Source organism: Amblyomma americanum, chromosome 10 (genome assembly GCF_052857255.1).
Source record: "Amblyomma americanum isolate KBUSLIRL-KWMA chromosome 10, ASM5285725v1, whole genome shotgun sequence".
Lineage (NCBI taxonomy): Eukaryota > Metazoa > Arthropoda > Arachnida > Ixodida > Ixodidae > Amblyomma > Amblyomma americanum.
In genome coordinates this window covers 104,360,599-104,380,872 of record NC_135506.1, presented here as the reverse complement: position 1 = coordinate 104,380,872, position 20,274 = coordinate 104,360,599, and the positions used below count along the sequence as shown (strand labels likewise).

The window sequence follows — 20,274 nt, the reverse complement described above, 5'->3', positions numbered from 1 at the left end:
TTACACAGGCCCGCACGGCATGCAGAAAGCCAGAAGTGTACGAGGGAGCCGAGAGAGTAGTGAATGTCACGGTGATAAAGGTCGTAACGGCATTGTTTAGCGGTCTCAGAAGCGCCGAGACGATCCCTAGCGATTTGGCGGGGGGCGTCAGCACGAGCAATGGCGTCACAAGCGTAACTGCTGGTTGAAGGGTCATGAGGCAGTAAGCTGTCAAAAGGCAGCAGCGGGTCGCGGCCGAAGAGCAGGAAGAAAGAAGAGTATACGATGGTATTATGGCGTGAGGGATTGTAGGCGAATGTCACGAAAGGTAAACTGACGACCCATTCACTATCGTGGTCGGAAACATACATAGACAGCATGTCCGTTAGGGGGCGGTTAAGAATTTCCCTTTGTTTTTTGGAGTCATTTATGGCTATATTACATACATGCTACAACGTGCAGTAAAGGGACGCTCAGTAAGGCCGTTTGTTTGGGGTTGGTTGGCCGTCGTGAACATGAGACGGGTAGAGCAGGAGCGGAGAAGGTCGTGGACCATTTTATAAAAAAAGCAGGGGCCTCAATTTGTAAGCAGTTGACGAGGAGCGCGTCGAAACAGGACGACGTCATGGAGGAGAAAGTCGACGGCATGACATCGGAGTGTAACAAAAGTAAAAACAGCGCTAATTTTCACACAAAACACACAGAAAGACCAGACAGGACGGGCGCTGACTCCAACTATGTTTATTGAAAGCCACATGTTGCATATATATAACCCGAAGAATGTGAACGCATGCGCATTTCTTACATGGTAAAAAAAAGAAAGCACCACACTCCAGAAGAAACCTGCTCCGAGAGGGAAAACCTTGATTGACAAGGTGATCGCATATTGCAAGGATAACAGCCTGTCCCGGCTGCAGTCGGACAACGAAGGGAACTTTGTTCTAATGCCTTCAGGCCTTTAGAACGAGAAAGCTTTGCAAGCAATTTCGAAGAACTTTGTGCAAATCAAACCATCCGCAACCAGGACGAAAAGCAAAGCTGTTACCCTGTGCAAATCCCTCGAGCTGCAGAGCCTGGCAAGAGCTGTTTTGAACTTTTCTGAGAATAACCTGTCAATCTTCTTTGCGGTTAAGACCCATGAACCAAAGGCACCATTTAGGGACATAGTGAGAAAGGTACATGGCAGCAGCACATCAGCGACTTCTTGCTTAAGCACCTAAAGGATTTGCACGTTTCGGACCCTTTTTACGCGAAAAATTCCTTCGATGTAGCCGGCGTGTTTGAGAGGGAAGAAGAGATTGGCTACGCGTTCTCTATAGGTGTTGTAGATCCTTTTTACTCTGTGCCCCTAGCGACCTGTTAATTGCTGTTCGACAGTGTAGACAAGCAAGCGCCACTATTGCAATTAAAAACAAGGTAGGGGTAATTTTACGTCTCTTTTAGAGTGTTATATTCAGTCAACCTTCATCCAGTCTGACAACCGGCGGTTCCCACAACGCCGGGGCATTTGCATCGGTTCATGTGCGGCGCCAGTGTTCTGTAACTTTTTCTCGCATCCATTGACAACATTTCGGCACCACTAACTGACAATGAAACTGTCCTAAAGATTTTTAGATATGTTGACGAATTTTAGTGATTTTAAAGAGACATGACACAGGCCACTATGAGGAGACTGCCATGAAAATTTTAGAAATGTTCACACAAGGGAAGGGGCTCTCTTTCACAGTTGAGCTTCCTGAACAGTACTGCCTCCAGTTTCTGGACCTTAACATTAAGCTTGGGGACGGAAGTGTTTGCTGGCGCTACCTTCCTAGGGTTACGAAAGATTTTTTATCGCTCGATTCGGCTCAATCAAACACTGTTAAAAGGGATATTGTCACCCTTTCTATGGAATCAGCACTCCTCAAGTCGTGCCCTCATTGGATGCGGGCGAGCTTCCAGGGTGAGGTGAATAGACTGCGTAAAGCAGGGTTCCCTAACAACGTCTTGAATGCCGTGACCGAGGCACTGCTGCAAAAACTTAAGGGTAAGCGAAAGGGGTCCCACAATTTAAAACGAGTTGGCAACAAGTACGGAGTCCCCATGGTGCTCTCCGCCCCATGCAATTTGGCCAAGATGTGCCCCAAGGTTAGCAGCGATGCCAAGGCTAAATCTGGGTGTTGAAAAACGCTTTCGAAGCCCTACGTAAGGTGTGCCACGGGAGCGGTCTGCGAGATCCTCCTTGCATGTGGCAAGGTGTACGTTGGCCAGACTGGACGCTGCTTAAACGAGCGTGCAGGGGAGCATAAAAGGTCGTTAGGGAACGCATCAAATTCGTCGGAAATACTACCCGCCCATTGCCGCTCCTGCATTGATAAAAACAAAAAATCTGTGAACCACGACTTGGCGAGAATAAATTTCTAGCTAGAAGCAAAGATAGATTAGCTCGGGAACTGGCGGAAGCCTTTTTTATCAAAGAGAGAGGTGACATGTGCGTCAGCACCACTTCTATCTCCCTACGAGAAAGCGAGTATAGATTGGTAAATAATACGCGGTAATGAGTAGGTTTGGTTTGAATGTGTGGTTTTTGGTGTTGGTTTTCTTCTCTCTCTTTTTTTCCTTTTTTCTTTTTTTTACCATGTAAGAAATCCGCATGCATTCACCCTCTTCGGGCTATGTCCTGTCGGGTCTTTCTGTGTGTTTTGTGTCAAAATTAGTGCTGTTTTTAATTTTGTTACACAATGTTACACCAACTAGCCCTGCAAGAGGTACTGTGAATGACATCGGAGGCAGAGCTGGTCGGGATAACGCGCGTTATAACGTACCGGGTAGGGTAATCGGTCGCAACGGCTATGAACTTATCCTGGAAGTTGATGTGGGAAAATGACCAAGCAGATCGCGACCAACACAGAAAATGCGATCAGTCGTAGTCTCGATGGGCTAGAGCTGGCAAGTAGGGAGAAACGGGGGCGTTTTCCGGCAGACATTGATCGCAGACAGCAACGTAACCGCGGACAGAGCGGTAAAGGCTAGGCCACAAAAACCGCCGGCGTATGCTGTCGTGCGTGTGTGACACTCTAAGGTGCCCTGCTGTAGGAATGTCATGGAGGTGGGCAAAGACTGTGGGGCGGAGATGCGTCGAGACGCCGAACAAGAGGTATGCGTCATCAAGGTGCGTATTGCGCGATACAGAGGGTCGTGCTGCACCACTAATAGCCTGAAGGCAGGATCTGAAGGGCCCCTTTCAAGGCGGTCGATTATGAGGCGCAGCGATGGATCACGGTGCTGCTCGTTGCCGATATGTAGAAAGTACGAGACGGACAAAACACAATCGTCGCTACCACGGTTGTGGAAATCAGATGGATCAACAGGATGGTCAAACAGTCAGCGCCTTGGTGCAGCTGGCTGGACTTTTAGACAACACTAAATGTGTATTCCTCTAAGCGCAAGGCTCAGCGACCCAGTCGGCCTGTGGGGTCCTTAAGAAAGGACAGCGAACACAAGGCATGGTGGTGCGTAATTACGAAGAAGGGCTCCCCAAAAAATAAGGGCGGAATTTTACTAACGCCCAAAAAAGTTCAAGGCACTCCCGCTAAGTGATGGAATAGTTATGTTCGGAGGAGATAGCAGGTGGCTGACGTAGGCAATGACGCAATAGTGGTCGTGCCGGAGCTGCGCAAGTATGGCGTCAATACAGTGGCCACTGGCGTCTCTGCAAAGTTCCGTAGACGGAGCAGGGTTGAAATGGGCCGGCACACGTGGAGCAGTGAGGGCCGCATCAAGTGCGGTGAAGCCGTGAGCTTTGCAAAGGCCCCAGGAGAAAGGCACATCCTTCTTCTGGAGGGTGGTAAGGCGACGGGCCCTCTCTGCGATATTCGGATTAAATCGGCGCGAGCACAGCCCGAGAAAACTTCGCACATTGCTTCAGGAACGGGGGGTGGGGAAATCGCGAACGACACGAACTGTCTTGGTCGGGCTTGACACCAGAAGCATCAATCAACACGCCGAAAACCTTAATTTCGTGCTGACCGAAGCTGCACTTCCTGAGTTCATTGGAGACCGGCGTGGCGGAAGACGGCAAGGATGTTAGAACGACAGTGTAGGTGACTTTCAAGTCTTGGTTAGGAAACGACAACGCCATCTAGGCAGCACAAACACGTCATCCATTTGAAGCCATGCAGGAGCGAGTTCATGATGCGCTCGAAAGTGGCAGGAGCGTTGCAGATGCCGGAAGTCATGATTTTGAATTGGCAGAGGCCATTGGGAGTGTCAAAGGTAGATTTATCACCTCCCGTTCGTCAATAGCAATTTGCCAGTAGCCTGAATCAATAGAAGAAGAATATCTGGCACCGTGTAGGCATTCGGGAGCGTCATCAATTTTCGGAAGATGACGTTAGTCGACACAAAAGCACCAAATGCCATCTTTCTTGTAGACAAAGGCCACATTGAACGCCCGAGGACTGCTAGAAAGCTTGATAATGTTGTTCACCTGCATGTTGTTCACCTCTGTCTGGATTGTGTGCCACTCAGGAAGGAAGACACGATAGGGCATAATATATATGGCGCTGACATCGCCCGCATTTTTTGAATGGGTCACGAAAGTAGTTTGGCCGAGTGGACGATTTCCGAAATGGAAGCCGTCAATGTAGGAAACTAAAATGCTGTAGAGTGCGCTTGCGTGGTCCAGTGGCAAATCCGCCGCGATCATTGCAGAAGTAAGGTCCGGCCGTGAAGCAGCCGAGTGTGGGTTATCGAGGCCAGACTGAGGCTCAACCGCAAGAGCTGAAACAGGACAAAGGAAACAGTTCAGTGAGCCCGATGCCACATGTTAAAACTTGGGCAGAGAGGGCGAAGTTCACAATCGGGAGGTAGCTGCGGTTACAGGTCACTACCAGCACGGTGTGGGCAAGGATGACGTTACGCTGACAGACATCGTCCATGAATTGGCAAGTGATGTACGCACCATCAGGAAAGGGGAGAACCGGAGACATTGGAATATCTACTGCAGCATCACGCGACAGGCGAGTAAATAAAGGCACGTAAGCGGGGCGGCATGGCATCGGCGCTTTCAGAGGATAGCAGCAGTTACAAACGAAGGCCATTGGAACAATCAGTTAGCGCCGCGTGGGTCGTTAAAAATTCGATGCCGTTGATAACATCGTGGGGGCAGTGATGGAGGACAGCCAGGGACACGAACGGCTGATGATACGGCGGGCGTCACAACCTTCTTCAGACGATGGCGAAAGGAGGAGCTCAAGCCAAAAATTTAGGCCCCAGTGTCCATCAGCGCGGTAACTGGTGCACCTTCCAGGCCGATATCAAGAAGTTTGCGGTGAGGAGCTAGGGTCAGGAGAGGATTTTCGGGCCGGGTCGTCAATGCAGCGTCACCTGGAGGAGCTGCATTGGTTAGTTTTCCGAATGAGGGCTGGGTAAGGGTGGACTGGACGGGCGTTGAAATAGCGGCGAACGGAAGCGGCAGACCAGAGGTGAAGACGAACGGCTGGACCTGTGCGCAGTTGGAGTGTCTCTGGCGTGTTAGAACTCGGAACGAGATCTGTCTGGCGCGGTCCGTAGCCAGCACAACGATTGTAATTAGAGCTAGGTCCGTAGCTGGTACGGCGATCGTAATTAAACGTAAGTCCGTAGTCGGCAGGACGATCGTAATTAGAGCTAGGGTGAGGTGGCGAAAATCAACGGCTGCGACCGTGGCGGGAAATGCGGCTGACACGCGAGCAGGTGAAGCAGGTTGGCCGGTCGTCCGAGGTGCGTCAATCCGCAGGATTCCGGTGGCGGTGACGCGGCGGAATGGCCGGAGTCGATGAAGCACCAGCAACCATTTGAGCTAAGGTTAGTGTAGAGGGCAACGAAGAGGGCAGGCCCGAATTGAGACCCGCGTTCGCGAACTCCTTTCGAGTGACTGCCTGAATAAGAGCAATCATAACGTCGGCCGGCTGAGGGGCGAAGGTGACGGGAGGCATAGCCTCCAGTTCTCTCCGTACTATTAGGGTTATATTTGCAGGATGGGACGGCTGTTGCAGTGTTGGCAGGCCATTGCAGGAAAATGTAGCCGCCGTGTTCGGAAGTCTGTCGAAACAGGGAGCAATGCGGCGGTGTTTGGCTTGCTCAAACTGCCGGCATACCTGGAGGACGGAGTCGACCTTTGCGCAATCTTTGCAGAGGAGCAGGTTAAATGTGTCATCAGCTATGCCCTTTAATGTATCTGCAACCTTGTCGGTCTCTGACATGGCGCGGTCTGCTTTACAGCTGAGATCGAGGAAGTCCTGAATGTAGGAAAGATAAGACTCGGTGGACGACTGAGCTCGAGAAGCGAGGTCTTAGACAATATGCGAAACTGCTTGCAGTTCCGGCAATACCGCGCCCATGGCTTCCGGTTTCTATCTTGGTTCGGTCGAGCTCGTCGAGCTCGTGCGTCATTTGCTATTCTTGACAGGGGTGTAGCTACCATCAATTTCGTAAGAGGAATTTCAAAAGACATGCTTAACCCACTGCACTGCTTTCACTGCAAATCGTTTACCAAATGTATATAGGTCATTCCACGCCAAACGTCTTAGACGTAGCGCTCGACCATCTCCAATTTGTTCAATAAAATTCGTGAAAACTTATCCTAATGCGCGTAATCAAAGCCTGAAATATTTTTGCCCAGAAAAAGGTATTGGTGAGCTTAGGGCAGTTTTAATATTATAAAAGGCAAGAAACCAGGCAATGGTCAATAAATAATAAAAAAATCCAAGTTTTTACCAAGCACTTCCAAATTTTTCATTGACATTTGCACAGTTCCTGGCTTTCGATATAATCAGGAGCATGCAGCTTTATTGGACATAAATATTTCTTTTTAAATCGCAACAAATTATGACAATGTGCCATTTTGTCATTTTTTTGTTTTGAATATCCACTTGTGCTCAGAAATTCGGAAATAGCCGTTTAGTTCCTCTAAATGTATAGTACCTAAGCAAATGTTACAGGTGAACAGACTGCGTACATCAAAGTAAAAAAAAAATACTAAATTTGCAGAAAGTGCGTTTTGAGCCAAAACACTCGTTAATTTCACCCTTAGGTTGTCCAAGTAGAAATTCAAACAATTGCGGGTTACGTAGAACAGTTATATTTTCTTTAATTTCTGTAAATTTTATCGAGGTAATTTTCGTCTAAAGCGAAAGAATAACTTTTGAATTTGAGCTTTCGCGCCGAAATTTACGTCGTTTCTTAACGCCTCTTCACCGCAGAACGCGGCACCTAGCATGGAATGACGCTTATGGCCAGATAACAATAGAATAACACCTTCCGTTTGCGGTCGTGCCTTGCCGTACATTTTTAGGGCTGGAGCTAAAGAAGATATCGCGTGACATTCGGCGGATGGTATGCAATGGACGAGATCGTATTCGGTATTGAAGTTCGAAAAGACGCTCTTTGGTGAGGTGCATCCAAGAGAAGAAAAACAAGGGTATTCAGTGTGCTGTTTCGCATGGACCACGAGGAGAAATGAGCACGTACCACAAGTGCTTTACTTATGGTTAATGCTTTATGGCTTATGGGGGTTTAACATTCCAAAGCGACTCAGGCTATGAGGGACGCCGAAGTGAAGGGCTCCGGAAATTTCGACCACCTGGGGTTCTTTAACGTGCACTGACACCGCACAGCGCACGGGCCTCTCAAATTTCGCCTCCATCGAAATTCGACTGCCGCGGCCTGGATCGAACCCGCGTCTTTAGGGTCAGTAGCCCAGCGTGGAGAGCGCGCGCCTCCTGCTCACCGCTGCGTCGAGTAACGCGAGACGCGCTGGCGGTGAACGCGGCCCGCTCGCCCGTAGATGCCTCGCTCGCATGAAGGTGGTCAGCTAATCGTTTTCGCTGGAGTATTAATGCATAACTTGCACTGATTAAATAAAATACAACCAAGACATCACATCAGAAACAGTCGGGCATGATCCTCTGACAGCCATAAGGGTAAGGTACTACATGGTGCTGCGGCGTCGCGTATTGTTTCAACACCGGATCGTTCTGGTAATTTCCAGATCGGCGTCTCCCAAGCGCTTATGGGGGTGCTCACGTCTGTGATGGCGCTGAAAAGAATGACTGTGACAAAACCACACCGAACAACCAGCTCACTTGGGCTTGTGCCACCCCGGCAGCGTTAGACGAATACCTGTTCGACTGATCAACGTTCCCATCCTTGCCTGTAGTGCAAACCTCAATTAAGAACAAGAACTCTACATTTCGTCTGGCCACAGTGTCGGCAATGTCGGGCTCTGCGGTGTAGAAGCAATAAGAGGCGACGTAACCTACGGCGCGAGAGCTCAACTTCAAAAAGTCTTTTCTTGCTTTAAACACAAATTACCTCAATAAAAATTTCAGAAATGAAAGTAAATTGACTCTTTTACGTAAGCTCCTATTTTTTGTAATTTAACTTGGAACATCTCAGTGTGAAATTAACGAGTGTTTTCGGTTCAAAACGTACTTTTTACAAATTTGTTTTTTTTTACTTTAATCCCATACAAAAATGTGCTATGGCCGGCTATAGGATTTTGGCCCAGATAGCTATAAACCTTTCCTATTTCTGTGTATAGCTGTATATACAGGCTGATATATTTTTCTATAGAGAGGTTAAGACAATTGTATGGTTCCGTAGCTATAGCTTTAGTGGCATAGATTTTTCAATAGCTGGCAATAAGCACCTCTATGGGTGCTTATAGACGTTCATAAAAGGCCATAGACGGACATAGCTTTTTCCGCAGACGCCCATAGGACGTTTTTATGTGGGATGTACGCAGTTGCATCACCTGTGATATTTGTTATAGGTACTCGACATCTGGAGAAACAAAAGTTTTTTCCCAATTTTCTACAGCAAGTGAATATTTTAAACAAAAAACGAAAAAATGGCACATTTGCATTCTTTGTTGCGATTTTTTAATGTATTTATGCCCTGTAAACTGCATGGTTAGAATTTTATCGAAAGCCACAATCTGTGCAAATGTCAATGAAAAATATTGGGAAGTATTTTCTTAAAATTTGAGTTTTTATTAGTTATTGAGCAGTGCCTCGTTTCTCGCATGCTCTAAATTTTAAGCTGTCGTCACCTCAAGATTAAACGTTTTTCTACAAAAATATTTCAGGCTTTGATTACGCACATTAGGATAAATGTCCATGAATTTTTTTGGAGAAATTGTAGATGGTCGAGCGCAAAGTCTGGGACGTTTGGCGTGGAATTACCCATATCCTTTCAGGCAACACCAGCATGTCCCTAGTGCGTCCTCAGCGTTGCTTGAAGTTTGGTGCTGCTCATGGCAGGAACTGGATCCGGGAACTGGGCTGGAAAGCGAAACTGTGTAACGTTGCCGTTTTATGCGCGAACTTAGGCTCCGCTTCAAGCGTCCCGCATTATCACCGCAAGTTTATTTTCAAGTGGACGCAAATTAATCTGGTAGGGTAAGGAGTGGTTATTTTGCGCTGAGTGCGCAGATGTATTAACCACCTTCTGTTGAAGTGTGAATTATCGCGTTCGCGTTGCGATATGATAACACAAGATCCTCGGCCAGCTGCGCAATGCCACTCTTTTTACTGCAATGTTCAATGTACATCCGCGGTTTTCAACGTTTCAAAGCAAGGCGCCGTTGCTAGGGTTGATTCAACGATGCATACGCCTCGCTGAACAGTTGGAGTGTTAAATGCGCTATTAGCGGCCGATATCAACAGGAAGAAATTATACGAATAGATAAATCAAAATATTCTTAGGAAAGCCAGAAAAAGTGCTATAGATAGCTTGAGTGATCCTGAGTTCCTCTTTACACAACAGCATTGACGGTAGCGCGGATCCTTCCCTTCTGGTATGGCTCTTGTTATTAGAGGAAGAGCGTACAGAAGCAGGTGCATGCATGGACTCGAAATCGTAGCCAAGCTGTGCATGCTGGTACTAAATTCGCATGTTTGGATGCTTCCGACACTCAAGTGGCTTGCTCCAAACACTGGAAAAATGGCTTTGGCGCAGAGCAAGCTTTTGCAGCTTGCCACAACGGTGACAAAATCATACGGCCTCAAGCGTTTTCAGTGCACTGCCGAACGTATAATTGCTAAATTTTATATTCATATGCTTCCTTCACAGTAAGATGTATCTACACAACTTTAAAAAATTAACAATTTTTTTTCGCCGAGGATATCGATTGCAGGAATCCTGAAAAAAAAAAATAAAACACTCAAACCTCACTTTTCATCAACAGTCTGTATTACATCAGGAAGGCACATTAGCAGTCATCAAATGCAGGCGCGATCGCACGACATTAGAAGAAAACAGTACGTGGCACCTTGCAACAGCTGAAAGGTCTACAGAGCTTCCTAGCCCTTCTGAAATAAATTGACCATGGTAAAAGCTAGACAGAAGACGTAAAAATCTAAGCAGTAATCAGCATATGCTTGAGTGAACTTAGCTCGCCTTGGCATTAGTGATCGAGGTTTGTAGGTCGAGCGCACTGAGTGCCCATGGCCACTGTATGCCTGCAAATTAATGAATGCGTTTTTTCGCGACTGGACTACTGGCTTGGGCAACATAGGCGTAGGTCGGCTGAAAAAAATTTGCCTCCTATATTACGTTGTTCAAGTCGGCGTAGTATTGTTCACATCCAACGGCTATGAGCTATTGGAAAGCTAGTAAATGCTCGAAATAGGCTTCACATTTTGTCCAGAAAGAACAAAGACTCTGATGCGTACTAATTTAAATGCAGATCACCATAAATATTTGTGACAACTGAGAAAGCGAAAGCTGCGTCGGCGTTCTTATGCATGTTATCTTGCGTGGAATTTGGTATTCTGAAGCCTTGGCACAAAGCAAGAATGATTAAATAAGCAAGAAGCTGAAACGTACCTGCTTCCCGCATGCATTGTAGCGTCCTCTCAGAGTGAACAACTTAGCGCATTGCCATTTCACGTTTTAAAAAAAAATCACGCAGCCGTTTCAACCCAACTCTGGCGCTTTCTCTGCCGAATCAACATGGCGGGCCTAGTTCTCAGAGCGCCAAGAGGCGGCCCTGCGCATTTGGCATATCGTCTACTGGCTTGCAAAAAGGCCAGGAGCTTCTGCTTACAAGTGTTCCAAGACGTAACGTCTTCCTCATAAGTTTAAAATCAGACGCGCGCCGTGCCCGCCAAATAGATGATCACCTTAGCAAGCACGAGGGTCGCGTCCCAGTGGTTGTGCTTACTCCCACGCTCATACATGATGAGTCAGTCTTCAACATCGACGTAATCGGCGTCACAAAAGATGCCCGGGTCGCGAGGCTGTGCCTCGATAACGGTCGCCGCTGGGGGTGACACTGAGGCTGGAGGTGCGTCAGACGGCACAGTTGTGGATCCAATCTGACGACCACTATGGATCTCCATGGCATGATGTAGACCGTGGCACCACCACCAAATATTACCTGGTTAGTTTGGCAGAAGTCACGAGAGGCCGCATAGAGAAGGCATACCAAACGCAAGTCTCTAAAGCACTAGCTGCAGCATCCTCGTTGTCGTCAACTGTCCTCTTCGCGTCGCGACTCTGTAACGTAACAATATCCCATTGAGAAAAAAAGGGTGGTCATTATTTATTTAATATCTGTAGGATTGCTGATTGCTTTTTTGAAATCACGCGAAAAATGGCACCTCTTGAATACCACTTTGAATTCAGAAGCAAGACCGTGACAAAACTTATGGTTGAAAATTATAATGTTAGCAAAGCTTGTAGCCCTATATAATTGGTTCTTTGTTTTATGCATTATTATGCCAGAATCCATAACCACGTTGTCGAATACAGTAAAGATACGTGCGACTAAAGGCACAGTTATTTTGTTGGTGTACCACAACCCACGAAATGGCGAATGCGATTACTTTTGTTATTGCAGACATGAAGGCACCGAAGCACTGGTAACAAGGTAACATGTATAAAGCTATTTCTTTCGTTTACGCAATCACTCTTCTCTTATGGTATAACCGATTTCAGTGCTCTGTTTCAAACAGTTTTGCACACTATTCTTTTTCGTAGCGGGACGCGCGGCAGTTGTTCCAATCGCCAACATTGTAATTCAATCGGTTACCGAATATAATGTACGTATTCGATATTGGTGTTATTTCGTATTCTCTCACTTTTTTTGCTCTGACAATTCGTGTAGTCTCTTTGCCTATCACATATGGTACCCGTCTTCTTCATCGACTGGCACTAAAGCATGTGTGGAAATGCGAATCTTTCTGACTTCTGAGTGGCGCGTGCACCAGCTAATTTTATTTGACGAAAATCTTCTCTTATGAATTTGTTAAAATTTGCTGCTGTACTGTATTTTTATTTTGCAGCCGAGCAGGGAATGTGAATCCAAGAAATGTGCTTAAGGATATTTCCTGAAGAGAAGTTGTGCTAAAGGAAAGGCTTGTGGTATATTATGAACGCTGAAATGTCCACCTCGCATGCATAAATTTTTGTATGGTCTAGACAGACAGTCTTCTTGCCACAAATAAACGATAACTTCCTAATGATTATAAGTTTCGCGGTGTTTAAAAGAATTTTTCTGATATTCCAAATGTTCATGAAAATTTATTGCAAAACGTGAAGTATTTACATAACAAATACCAAATTGTGCTGAAATTTTGCGACAAAAAGAAACTGACACGATTTATAATTATCTTCGAGGTATAAAAACTAAATGATAATGGGCATGGCGATTGATGCAAAGAGAAGACAACCACAATCGTAAGGGGTGAAGACTAAATTCTGAGGGAATAAAAATATAATAGGGACAGCAGGAGTATTGCGGGAGTTGACATTAGCATGCTTTCGCGGTTAACACTGCCGCAGCATTCATACAACCAGCCTATTTTAGGGTCATTTGGAGAGTTCTTCACTTGCAGTTGACATATTAAGCCTAAAGGTGATAACTGAATTTATGGCATTGTGAATTCTGGCTCACCAACCGAATACTTACTAGATATCTCCTCTAATGAACTCTACTGTGCGATACGCTTAAGTTTATTTATAAAAGAACATTCCAGAAATTTTTCCCTTTTAATAGAGGGTAGCATGCATTAACTGTTATTAGGAAGGTCGACCAATTCGATGGATGTACTCTACTAGCTGGAATGTACACTATTAGATGAAATTAGTTGTCTCAGAGTGTGGTGCATTACTGTCAAATGCATTTTGTTTTCTTTTCATGCAGGATTTTTCGATTGCACTAAACAACTTTTTGGACCAGCCTGTAACAATTGCGACGACTGGAGGATATAAAGATTCGGGTGAAAAAGAGCTTTTACCGGGCGGTGATTGCTGGTACTGGGATCCAGAGCTTTCCGACATTACTGTGAGTACTTTAAAAGAGACCTGCTGTTGCTGTTTTTATTGCATCTCTCCAAGCGTCGTGCTTTTGTTTATTCAGCGGCAATAGGGATTAAGTAATGGGCACCTCATATTTATACGTGGGCCGCCAATTCATCGGTATACTTGGGAGCGACTGTAGCTGCAGAACGCGGGATAAATAACCTGCCCAAAACACCAACGAGTATCGATGTTGAAAAACAGCATCTGCTGGAACTTAATATAAGTAGAGTAATTTAGAGGCTTAAAGCACACTACCGCCATAACTATAACACATCGCTGGAAGTATTGATGAGATTGCTATTTAACCATGCGGAAACCTATTCATATAATACTGGCTCGATTATCTGCTATAATTCCGCTCATGAATGACATAGAAGTATGCCAAAATACTTTTGCTTTGATTGATTTTCTGAAAGGTTTGATTTTCTTGGATCGCGATTTATGTACAGGACTCCACGCGACGTAGATGTGTTGTGACCTTTCGGCACACGTTTTGTATTCATTTCTTTTCTCAGTCAAAGGAAGCGTGTGGAATTCGGGATAAAATGCGCGTTCCCGACATAGATAGCACTGAAAATTATCTTTCCTTTAGCAAAAAAGTTACAAACCATTACTACACCAATAAATACTCCTCATCGGCGCATACGAAAGCACAGTGGTCGCGAGGTTTTCTAAGTCAGCATTACTCATATAGAACGGTGTGTAGCCAAGACACTTATTTCAAAACTGAATTTTTCAGAGAATAATGGCAAGCACGAACTGACTCGTCAGTGCTAGAAAGGCTATAAGTGACCTGCATCACCACTATTCCTTGGGGGCGGGGGCGGCATGAATAGTGGATCTCAGCAGAGTTCTGTGTAAGCCTGCTCTTTTGGCGTCAAAAATATGTAGACATAAAAACATGGGGCTCATATTTGGACAGAGCACTGTTCTAAAATTATAAGTTTCGTAAGCTGTAAAAGTGTTTCCAAAGACTCCTATAAAATATTTTTCTAATACCATCATTATACGTTTGTATGATGTAAAACCAAAAACGTAATTATTGAACGGGCAGCTTTCGTACACCCTTGTGTCTGCGTTTAGTCTTGCCAGTTCAACGCGTTCTCACTGGAGCGCCATGTTGATGCGGTGAAAGTAATATTATTGAAGACACCAGTCAACTAGGTTGTGCTTTTGCAGCTTCTACTAGAGAGTGCTGGCAGCAACAAGGTTGTCGAGCTAGCTGCCTTGGGGTTTCTCGTGGTGAAGATTTTTTTGCGGCGTGATGTTAACCCTCATACGAGCCTTTGTACGTGACCCATGGGCTAAATCATGTGGTGTAAGCTTTTCTTCGATGTTCCAGTGAGACCTTGTAAAGAAATTAGATAAACGTTAACCACCAGGCATTGTTGTGGAAATCAAGCTTTATAGCTACTGCACTGCAAAAACGCAGTTTGGCTTTGTTTATAAAGTTTAACATCTCAAAGCCACTAGGCCTATGAGAGACGTCATAATGGACGGCTCTGGATAATTTCGACTTTCTGAAGTTATTCAACGTGCACTGACATCGCAGAGTACACGGGCGTCTAGCCTTTCGCCTCCATTCAAATGGAGGCCGCCGCGGCCTGGCTCGAACCTAAGTCTTTCGGGTCCGCAGCCGATCATTATTAGCACTGAGCCACCGCGGTTACGGAAAAATGAAGTTCCAAATTGATAGCAGTTTCATTTTGTTGAAAAGTGCAGAAAAACATTTTTGAGGGGCGTTAGCAGCGTAGTCCTCCTTTGGCAAAATATGTGATCTGTTTTGGGCAATGCCTCCGCCCTAGAGCATCAACTTCCACTAAGCGCACAGCCACGTGCGGAGCAGTAAGATTTCATCTCTAACACGAGCCTTCTGCCATTCCCGTCATTCATCCATCAACATCCTCCTTTGCCTGCATGAACCACCTGCGTCCTAACTGGTTCCTCCAGAAGGCCTCCACCGTTTATGTACCAACCGAGCTCCGCCCTCCCAAAGGCTCCTACATTACGCGGTACTCTACGCACCCGTCTTGGTAGGTTTCGGCGACGTTATGTATTATCACAGAGACTTATTTTTCCCACTTAAGTGTAGTAATGTTAACGCGGTAAAAAAACCACAGGCTAAAGTAAAAGCCGAACATGCGAACATGCCGAACATTTACAATTCGGTGCCCTACAAACTGAACTGACGCCGGCTGCCGACATTTCACCTTTCGAGGGTATTTATTTTTCATGTAACGCAATCTTGAAAGAGTATTCAGCAACGGCACCCTCGACCATAACGGCGTATAATGGGCGCCCTGGTATACCGAAGCTCCCAATAACTTGATGATTGAACGATAAAGGAGAGAGCTGTCTGAGAATAAGTCGATGCTTCCTATGACATTAAGACAGCCATATCTGATGTCCTTGTGAAGTTAAACAGAAGAGGAAAAGCAACTGAGACACATGTCAAGACACACAGGTGAAGAAAGCCAATCTTCACTAAAACCTCCTAAAGCATAGTGGAAAGTTCTCTTCAATTTATCGTGTTGAATAATGAGTAATGAGTATTTTATTTTTTTTCTCAAAGGTAACTTTAAGAGAATAGCACACAACAAACCGTGAAAGAGTTCAGTAACCGGTTAATTATGGTAAAATACAAGATTTGTCCGTAAAGTTTCGAGACCGATTTATTTCCTTCTCTAGAAATGATTCCTCAGCACAAATGTTGATGCGTATGTGTAGCGCCATATTTTTGGCCTAACCTGAGTTATTTATGTTAACTGCTGTGGCAACTGCTACATGGCACTACATGTAGAAAAATACATTGTCACTAGTCCTCTGCGCATTCTACTGTGCGTGAATGTGGAGAGATGGACATCCACCTCGAACAGCATGTGAACATAAAATTCTGTGTGAAGCTTGCCAAGACAGCCACACAGACGAATAAGCTCCTTTGTGATGCTTACGGCAATGAGACGCTATCGTGGGCACGAGTTTTCGAGTCGAACAAGAGGTTCGTTTCGCGGAGAACGTCGGTGGAAGACGACACAAGGCACGGGCGCCCTTCAACCTCATGGAGTGAAAACAACGTGGCTCGGATCAGGGAAATCATACAGCAAGAGTGCATATTATTAGATGCTCTCGATGTTAGTTAGAAAACATGTCACCAAAGTTTGCGCGAGAACTTGGGGAAACGAAAGCTGAAAGCCAGGCTTGTGCCGCAATCCCTCACACACGACCAAAAGGACACGCGGACATCAGTGAGCGCTAATTTGCTCTCCGAGGCAGAGAAGGATGATGCATTCGTCGACAGCATCATTGCTGAACGAGAAACATGGTGTTTTCAATACTATCCTCAAACAAAGAGGCAGAGCGCCGAATGGCGGTCCCCATGCTCTCCGGCGACAAGAAAAGTGCGGCGACAGAAGACCAAAACAAACATGATGCTGATAATATTTTTGATGTCAGAGGTGTCATACAACACAAGTTCGTCCCACAAGGACAGACGGTGAATCAGGAGTTTTATATCCGTGTGCTCTAAAACATGCGTGATGCACTGCGGCGCCGTCGCCCTGACCAAGGGGCTGACACGCCTTCCAAAAGAGACGTTTTCCAGCTGTTTCCAAGACCTCAAGAAGAGCTGGAAGCTGTGTATAGACCGTAAGGCGGACTATTTTGAAGAGGTTCTGCACAAATGATATCAACGTTAAACGTAATTTTTTAATGAACTCAGTCTAGGAACTTTATGGACAAAGGTCGTAGGTAGGCATGAATATAGGCCGGATGCGCATATTATGGATCCCATGCAATCAGTTTATTTAGCCGATTCAGAACACCTATTGAACTTTCAACGCGTGCTATAAAAGCTGCCAGACTCTTTGCAGCAAGCCTTTAGCGCATAGCTATATTAAGCACGAGCACATCCCCTGCGGCCACAATGCCCCAAACTCTTCTTTGGGTAATGAGTAAACACGGGCCAGTGAGCGCGAGCCACCTTACAGATGAGCTCCAAAACATAAAACATGAGCCTCTCGAATTAATTCCAGAAGATATTTAACTCGGGGGTACCACTAATCAGCTGGCATTTCCTCCTTTTTTATGAACGCAGGAAGGCATTTAACAGCTACATTTGTAACTCCCAAACTCCCACTGTCCGTCACGGTTCCGTCCATCAAGACTACAGGACATACACAGGCGCCCCGGGGAGGCTCACAGGAGTTTCAAAAATGCTCTAGTGTGTTGTCGTTGCAAGTGTAACTTAAAATGTCTTCAAGTGAAGCAGTAATAACTGCAAAAGTGCTTTTTGGATTACCACCTACAATAATGACACTCTCAAATTACAAGACTGCTAATCTGGCCTAGTTTCTAGCGCGCGCGGCCCGAGGCCAAGGATTGCCGCTGGCGCGTGGTACACAGTCGTTCAAACAAGAATCACGGTGGTGTAGCCACATGACGTCATTTGTCCGCCAGGTGGCCGAAAATCGGGTATCTCATGCCGTTAGTCGCTGGACTGCGCGACAGCACAAAGCGCATGCGTGAATAAGGTAAGCTTCCTCAAACATTGTACTTAGTTGTTCGCAACAGAACATGGGTCAGCACGCATGCATTCCTGTAGAGGAATAATCTAGACGTAGCCCGGATTAGACCGCTAAATTTTGTGAACGCGCTGTTGGCAGTCTTTCAGTGTACGACAGGGCTAAGTGGTCAGGTTGAGATTCCGTCGCCTTCCTCTGATATAAGCTCATTTCTGTGAATTACATGCATTATTGAGTTAAATGGCTAGCAACTAATTTTGAAAAGTTATCCTTTGGTCATATTCAGTCTCCCGTGCTTCCCTTCAGACACAAGACTTTGAAGATAGCACTGTGCCTTATTTACTCGCGGTATGGAGATGCCTTCTAAACTGGTTTAGTAGCCTTCATTGAGTGGAACCAAATGTTGACACTGGCCTCCAGGTAATTATCCACATCAGGTGACCTCTACCTGGATAGCCACAAATATCTGATGGAACAGTAGCCTTACGTAAACGTTCGAAGACAGACTGTTTTTTCCAGCGTCGACGTCAGCGATCGGTGTGATAGTCGGCAGTCCACGTAGCTAACGCATAGTTGTGTCATGGTGTTAGCACTGACGACAATGGTGTATGAATGTAATCGACGAAGCCTTCAGGAGAGTAGGCCCGACAAAACAGGTTCGCGGGCAGTCGGCCGATAAAACTGCCCTGATACCCTAACACATTGGTATGAGGGGATGCCAAAACAGAAACTGAAATTGGGTTTCTCTGAACGTTGCACTGATTAATAACCGGCTATGGCCAGAAAATAAATTACACTTGTTACTGCTTTAACCACATTACAAATGCGTGACATGAGAGACTGGTTTATATACTCGCACTTCAGCGCTGCCTGGTGTTGAAGAGTGGCCAGAATCTTAAATTTGGTCGTCAAAGATTTTCCTTCCTCGAGAGGAGAAAGGCCCAGTTAACAAGGCTCATCGAGTTGTTATCAGGAATGTAGCGCTTGTAGAAACGCACTTGGAACAATATAAAAAAAACGGGCTTGAAAGTTATTCCCAATGTGACCTCTTTAGTGAAAAGAAGTAACTTTTTTTCTTTAGAGTGAAATAGAGAAAAAGATGAAACTTTTGTTATATAATGACAAAAGAAGAAAATTTTAAGGCGCTGCAACTAGCTGAGGTATTAGAGGCCGCTTAAGCCGAGCCATGAAATAAGGTTTCAGTCTCTTCGAAAAGTGCAAGAAGAAGAGTGCAGGTAGAGGCTACGAGCAGTCTAGCCTATGCGGTGGCTGAGTGGTTAGGGCACTCTGCTGCTGGCCCGGAAGACGCGGGTTCGACCCCGGCCGCAGCGGTCGAGTTTCGAAAGAACCCCAAGTGGTCGAAATTTCCGGAGCCGTTCACTACGGCGTCCCTCATAGCCTAAGTCGTTTTGGGACGTTAAACCCCCATAAGCCATAGAGCTACGAGCAGTCTGTGGCTGGCGTGGGTTGGTGAGACACCTAGTGTTTGTGCCATATATGAACCACCTTGAGCGAATTTATTATGCAGGCGTAGTCTGATGGTTGGCAGGAGACCCAGCAACACGGTCACTCATTTGAAGCCAACTGCTTGCTTCTTCCGCTACGCTTATCCTTTAGAGAGGAAACATGTCATATCCTGTACTCAGGTGTGCGGGCTTGTATAGAGCGCTGCAGTGGTGCTATGCGGAGCGAAGAAGGGCATTTCTAAGGTAGGTACTGGGTTTCACAGGCAGTGGTGACGTTTTACCGCAGCCTTACAGACACACAAGTAACAAAAGCATGGCCAATGTATTTATTGCACTAGTTGCGCCCATATTTCTTCCCTGTTCACTGTACCGAACCACACCTCTCCAGCTCTCTAGACAAGCCTGCTCACCGGTGTGCATTGCGGGATAGTGACGTTTCTTTGTGCCGTTCAATAGCGTTGCGTTCTTTCGTGCTTTTGTATTTTTTTTTCGGATATAAACCAGCACATTCCGAAATAATGAAATTGCCGACAAGAAGAGCCACTAAAACGAAGCATACAAAATTACTTCACCTGATATTTATTTCATGAAATGTTTTATAAAAAACTTACCCTCAATTTGGTCCAAAGGTGTCTAAGTTCGAAACGCACTGTGTGTATAGTTTCTATGAAAAGAAGCAGTCATACCAGAACGCGTCACACTCTGTGAGGCACTGTTTTGACGTTCCCCACTATACCTCATGTGCTGAAGTGAAACTGCAATCGTCACTTGTGCGTAGTTTACGCGGTTCGGCCTAAGCCTGAGGCCGTTTTGTTTTTGTATGTTTTTGCTTAGCAGCACGTTCGTTTCCTGAATGCTCTCTTGGCTAAGTGTACTGCAAAATACCAAGCACATATAAATATTCTTTATGGTATGCGTGACTTAAACATCATTCAACATTTTTATCCCCTTTAAAATTCTCTCTACCCTTTCAGGATATC

The 20,274-nt window shown here is 45.8% G+C and overlaps 1 protein-coding gene across 1 annotated transcript in view; it reads left to right on the top strand.

The window, feature by feature from the left end:
- The window catches only part of LOC144108595 (uncharacterized), a 162,880-nt gene extending 147,749 nt beyond the window's left edge, over positions 1 to 15,131 (top strand). Inside the window, exons 7-8 of the mRNA XM_077641793.1 lie at positions 13,151 to 13,291; positions 15,114 to 15,131. Coding sequence (XP_077497919.1) covers positions 13,151 to 13,291; positions 15,114 to 15,131 — 159 coding nt within the window. The remainder of the gene's footprint in view (positions 1 to 13,150; positions 13,292 to 15,113) is intronic.
- The last annotated feature ends 5,143 nt before the right edge of the window (positions 15,132 to 20,274 follow it).